The sequence below is a fragment of the Lactuca virosa genome, chromosome 2, assembly GCF_052849685.1.
Source record: "Lactuca virosa cultivar CGN04683 chromosome 2, Lactuca_virosa_CGN04683_v6, whole genome shotgun sequence".
NCBI lineage: Eukaryota > Viridiplantae > Streptophyta > Magnoliopsida > Asterales > Asteraceae > Lactuca > Lactuca virosa.
In genome coordinates, this window is record NC_136427.1 from 21,525,341 (window position 1) to 21,531,986 (window position 6,646).

At 33.5% G+C, this 6,646-nt stretch overlaps 1 protein-coding gene across 1 annotated transcript; it reads left to right on the top strand.

Moving 5' to 3' along the window:
* Positions 1–1,852: 1,852 nt before the first annotated feature.
* On the top strand, positions 1,853–4,846 carry LOC145156267 (GDSL esterase/lipase At5g42170-like). The gene is made up of 5 exons (XM_079075707.1): positions 1,853–2,159; positions 3,462–3,592; positions 3,718–3,951; positions 4,144–4,399; positions 4,616–4,846. The coding sequence occupies exons 1-5, from the start codon at positions 1,913–1,915 to the stop codon at positions 4,807–4,809; spliced, it is 1,062 nt and encodes a 353-aa protein (XP_078931833.1). The 5' UTR covers positions 1,853–1,912; the 3' UTR covers positions 4,810–4,846.
* The last annotated feature ends 1,800 nt before the right edge of the window (positions 4,847–6,646 follow it).

Below are 6,646 nucleotides of genomic sequence, written 5' to 3' on the forward strand. Positions count from 1 at the left end.
CAAACCCTTAATCGATTAAAGTAGGTAACAACAAATCCTGGATTTTTGTGAATGGAGCTCATAGCGGTGGCACAGAGGCCGCAACGCGATCGATTTTCGATGATGACAGAAGACCACAGCAAAAGAGGCATGGGAGAAATGAAAAGCGTTTTTGTGGGGGGTTGGGCTTTCCAGAGAATATCACCCCTGATGTACTCTGATGGATTTGTGTTCGTCACTCTCCCAATCGATCTGTCACCCACTTCAAATTTTGCCATCGCTTCCTCCTCCTGTTCCACCATCGGAGATCCGTTTCCAAGATACGCCTCCTCATCCATCGTTATTATCCCCTTTGCCGGTGTCACCATTGGTGAATCGGGTATATGATCAAGCGGGATATGGAAATCTTCTTTTCGGGGAGATAATGGACTTTTCCCGCCGATTGTTATGATAGTAGCCGAGAGAAGACGGTGGAAGCAATTGTGTAAGCATCCCATTGGAAAGGAAAGGTGGTGGAAAGACACGTTGTAGGTGTAATAGAAGTCGGTGAAACCCATTGACCGGTCAAAAAATAAATCATATGAAATTGGAAAGTGGCCAAGACGGACAGTGTAAAAAAAAGAAAAAAGAAAAAAAAATCTGAACCAATCAAAACCAAAAACTGTTCCTACGGGAACATAGTTTTTATCTTGATTTATTTATTTTTATAATTGAACTAGTTTATTTGTTTTAAAAAAAATAGATATGTTGGTAATTTATTAATTTCTTATTATTATTAGTTATATTATCATAATTGTAGTTATTTATTATTATTATTATTTACAATACTAATAGTTATCATAAATAGTAATTAATAACATCAGTTATAGTATTTTAATTAAAAAAGTAAATAGTTATTTAATTACTATCATTATTAATGGTAATTAAACTATTTTTATACTAATATTACTAATAAATAAAGTTAATCTATTTGGTCAATAATTATAATATTTTAATTACAAAATTTAATAACATAAATACTTATACTATAATAATTAGAAAATTGAATTATATATATATATATATATATATATATATATATATATATATATATATATATATATATATATATATATTATTTGTAAAAATTAAAAATAATACAATTAATAATACTAAAAATTAATAATTGAATTAGTTTTAGAATACAAAAGTTGATTTTTTTCTAAAAAAAGTATTTATGTCGGTAATTACTGACGGATTTCCCTCGGAATTCATTTTCGTCGCTATTTTATCTGTATTTCGTCACTAAAATTAGAGTTTTTATGTTTGTCACAATTCCGTCGGAATTCCGTCATTAATTTCCGTAGGAAATCACCTAGTTTTCTAGTAGTGTTAACTTAAAATAGAAGGGATTTTATGTCTATTATAAATTTGTTTTTTTTTTAAATAAAAATTGGATTCTATTCATGAGATTTTTGTTGATATTGGTTGATTTTACAGTTTTTTTAAATAGGGGAAGAAAAGATCGAGACCAAGGCAAGATTTGGCATGTAAATTTTTGTGCTTTCATCCACGTGACCTAGGTGTGAGTTTCTAAACAAGCAACAAAAGATCATGACATTTGCCAAAGAAACAAAAACGTCGCAAAAGCTAACCTTTAATCTGCTAAAAATACATAATCAAAAGTTAAACAATATTTTATTGCGAACTTTTTTTGGCCCATCCCAATTCAAGATGTAATCTTTTGACCATGTAGGTTTTTCATTTTTGGATGTGGACATATTATCGTAACAAACATTTCACGTGAAGGAAATGGAAGTTCGTTAGCCCTCTCTTTATAAAACGGTAATTGCTGCATAGTCCAAATTCATAATATTGGTGTTAAAATCCTAAATTTGTTTCTTTGGTGTTTGTTTTGCATCATATTCTCTATTAATTTTCAATTCTTTAAGTTATGAAGGTTATTTTATTTTTTCTATATGCTTCTCTTTACTTAAATTGCAAAGAAGGAGCGGTAACTCTACCACAAAATGTTTCTGTACAAGCAGTCATAGCATTTGGGGACTCATTAATGGATCAAGGGAACAATAACCATATCAAAACTATTTTCAAGGCTAATTTCCATCCGTACGGAATGGACTTCACCAACGGGAACCCAACTGGAAGGTTCTCCAATGGGAAAACACTCGCTGACTTTTTTGGTAATTTTCTTTCTCTTAGATTTATTGTTTAAAGAACCAACATCGTAGTTCATGTTCATTTTCATTGTAATATAATTATGATTCTTAATTTAAATTGGGGGAGGATGAATTGGGTAGCTGACAGCCCGATTTTTTTTTGGAGCTTAATATATATATATATATATATATATATATATATATATATATATATATATATATATATATATATATATATATATATATATAAACTCTTTTTTTTTCTAAGTGGTTCTGGGCATTTTAAGATATTTTAATCCACGGACCTGTATGACACGTCTCCATATTAGCAACATGAATAGATAAAACATATAAAATAATTATAAGCACCGAGCACAAGATATATTATTTCAAATCATTATTTTAGATCTTGAAACGATTTTTTCATGTTGTAGTTTATACATGTTTAGGTTGTATCACTCATCTAAAACTAATTGTGAGGAAGAAGATTGTCATAAAAAAAATTTAATTACTTGCCAAAATCATCAAATTATTAACATTTCACCCACTGATTTGGTTGTGCATCTGAGGCCCCTCTTAAAGCACTTCTTTAATGATGTTAATCTTTAGGTTTTGTATAATAAAATGATTATAGTTTAAACAGTAAGATAAGGCTAGATCGATGACTCTATAGTTTACGCACCAAAAAAACAATACCCCATTTGTCATGAAAAGTGAAAACGATCAAGTGAAAATGAACGGACACGAACATAAAAAGTTAGTTCGTTTAGTTGTTCGTGTTCGTTTGTTGTTCGGTTAAAGTTAAACAAACGAACAAGAACAAGCCTCAGTTCGTGTTCGTTTACGGCCCTAATCAAGTCCAATAGTATTTTTACTAAAATAGGTTTTTTAATAACATCTACAATACATGGTTTAAAGAATGGTTGAATGATTAGGAATTCCTAGTTGGCATTCACGGGGTTAAGCATAACCATAATTGGATGCCAAGTTGACATTGGAACTCAATGACTATAACGGGTAAAACAAACTTTTTTTCGATATATATTTAATTAAACATTGTGGACTTTAATGCAACCGAGAACAAAATTTTAAAATTGTATAGAAACGTGAAATATTGATTTGTCCATCCATTAAACATTGTATATTTACTTCATTGGGAATGCCTCATTTACACGAACCACAAATTCAAGAATATAATGTAATTTTATTAGGTTTTGGATGCATTAAATCAGGCATATTAAAGGGATTTGAATGATATGCATGCTGCATGGTAGCTTCAACGATTTTGACTAACAAAAGTGCCCTTATCTGTTATCGAATTCTAAGCCAAGGGATTTGGAGTGAAGGAGTATCTTCCAGCATATCTTAACCCTTTCATAACAGATAAAGATCTTATAACTGGTGTAAGTTTTGCTTCTGGTGGTGCTGGTTATGATCCCTTAACATCCAAATTATCGGTATGCATTTACATCATTCTCTAAATGTAATAATTCATTCCTAAAAAACATACAATATTTTTTTTTTGTGAATTTATTTTGTGGTTATTAATTTGTTTCTTTCTTTTTGAGCATGTTAAAATTAGAATGTTATGTCGCTATCATCTCAATTGGAAATGTTCAAACAATATATTCAGAAGCTCAAGGGGAACATTGGGCAAGAAGCTGCAATGAATACAATTACCAATAGTGTATTCTTGGTTTCAGCAGGAACCAATGATTTTCTTGTAAACTATTTTACATTTCCCATGAGAAGATTACAATATGATGTCCCTGCTTATGGTAATAAGTTGGTGAAGCTAGCCAGCAATTTTTTACAGGTACAAAATCTTCATCATTTTTTATTATTTTTTTTGTCTGAAGTATTAAGTTTCATATAAATTCAACTTAAGTTGAAATGCATAAACACAATTGGATTATGCTTTTCAAGAGAGAAAACAAATACTAGCGATGAATATAAATTTACATACTTCGTTAAGATTATTTGCATATGTTCTTTCATTTAATTGAAGGAAATACACAAATTGGGAGCAAGAAGGATAGTTGTCTTTAGCACATCTGCAATTGGTTGTATACCAATTGAAAGAACCCTAGCTGGGGGAGCACAAAGAATATGTGTGGAGAAGTACAACAAAGCTGCACAAGTTTTCAACAGCATGCTAAAACTACAGCTCCAAGTTCTTGCAAGCACTCTTCCTCAAACCAGGATTGCCTTCTCAGATTTCTACAAACCTCTAATGAACATCATAGAAAACCCTGAACAATATGGTATTCCATAACTTCAACATATCATTTGAACAATATGGTATTCCATAAATTAAACATATAATTTAACGAACAAAATCTTCTAAATTTATAGTGTCATATCTGGTTTTTCTCAAATCTCATTAAAAACACGTTCTATAGTGCTACATGATGATAAAAATTTCATATTCTTATTTCAATAAGTTTTCGTTCTTCTTACTTTTTTGTTTTCCTATATAGGCTTGGAAGTTACAAATAGAGGTTGTTGCGGAACAGGAGAGCTAGAGATGAGTTACTTGTGCAACAAGCGCATGACCCGAATATGCCACAACAACTCTAATTTCTTCTTTTGGGATAGCCTCCACCCAACTGAAAAAGGAAGCAACATCTTTGTAAATCTTGTTCTATCTGATATGATGAAAAAGTTGTTTTAAGATAATCTAATTTGCGATGAGGATATAATTTTTTGTTGTGGATATAATGGACCTTGTTTCATAAAAACAAAAATTCATACAACTTTATGTATGTTGGTGGACTTATTCGAAATCCCTACCTATGTTTGCATTTGTTCCCTTTTTGCTTATTGAAATCAGCATGATTTTCGGCCAGACTATTTGAAAACCCGTCCATGGGCCCAACCCAACGTGCAAATGGGCCCAACCTAATATGCAAATAAATGGGCCCAACCCAACATACAATGCAAGAGTTATAAAGACAACTACCATCCTACACGATATAGTAAGAAGACTCGCCTGACTCACGAAATTACCTAAAACACAATTCTGTGCTATGTGGCCGGTGCCACAACACACCTATCAAAACACACAAGGTCCAACCTTAGCCCATGTCCTGAATCCAACCATTTTGACAAAAAGTCAATCATACCCAAAAAGTCAACAGTCAAAGTCAAAGTCAACAACCAATAATAACAAGAACTGACCCTCACGTCGTGAACATCCTTTGGTCACGTCGTAAGAACGCACTCAGCCCGATTCCAACTCGTCTCACTCCAACTCAGCCACTTACTCACTCAGTAGACATCATGACGTAAACTCTCCTTGGTCACGTCATGAGCACAACAGGACAAAATCGTCGCGATATCCACCTCGGTCACGTCGTGACATCCTCAATGTCACGTCGTGACTGCAATCTGAAGCACCAACTTAATTATTTGAGTCATTCATCTGCCTTTGTCATTCTATGAGTCTCTTCATTTTTGTGTCGTATAACATCGCCACTCCTTTTGGCGGCATTCACTAATTCGGAACTTAATTTGAAAGCCTTATTTCGATCATTAAGTCTTCAACTCCCACTTTTCAGAAAGCTAGTAGGGACTCCCAAGGTTCATAAAAATGTCAACTTTATGGTCATGCATGCACTATGCATGTCCTCCACCCAATCTAGGTTAAAAGCCAAGAAAATGATCCAAAGCACTTGCAAGACTCACCATTTACAACCAAATTTCAGATTTGAACCATATAATACTCAAATGGCTTCAAGGATCCATAAAGTTGCCAACTTTATGGAATCTCATCACTTCAACTTGCTCAAACTTGAAGATAAAGAGACAAGGACTTAGATCTAGCAACCTAGAAGCATAAAGTTTGAATCTTGGACACTTACAAAGCTCCAGAATATGCCCAAGAAGATGATGATGAGGTTTCCTTGCTGGATAAACACTCTACAAAAACTTTTTCTTCTTCTTCTTCTTCAAGCTACCAAAATCACCAAAATGAGCCAAGAATCACCAAGAGAGGCTAGGGTTAGGTTTTCTAACGTTTGAAAGTGACGGAGGCTGATAATGAATCGTAAAATCGAGTTTATGGGGTTAAAATATGGATGAAACCCTAAAAGATCATGGGCTTGAGCTGCAGCCTTCCCCACGTCATGACCACCTATCTGTCACGTCATGCCCACAATACTGATACGCATTCCTCATTTTCTCTTGTAACGTCGTGACCAACCTATGGTCACGTCGTGACACTCGGTTTTCCCCCAAACCAAGCTTTTCCGTCCTTAATGCCCTGAACCGAACAATTCTAAAAAATTGGTGTTACAACTCTCCCCCGCTTAAATTAAATTTCATCCTCGAAATCAATCCTTACAACTTACTTTGACACACCAAATGTCCCTGCTATAACCTCCTTAATTCCGATTTGGACTGAGAAGTTATCTCATACATACGACCGCCTTCCAACACTGCTATCAAGGCCCAATTTTAGTAGAGATCACATATCATGATGAAGAACGAAGCTTAACACTTTGCCCTCA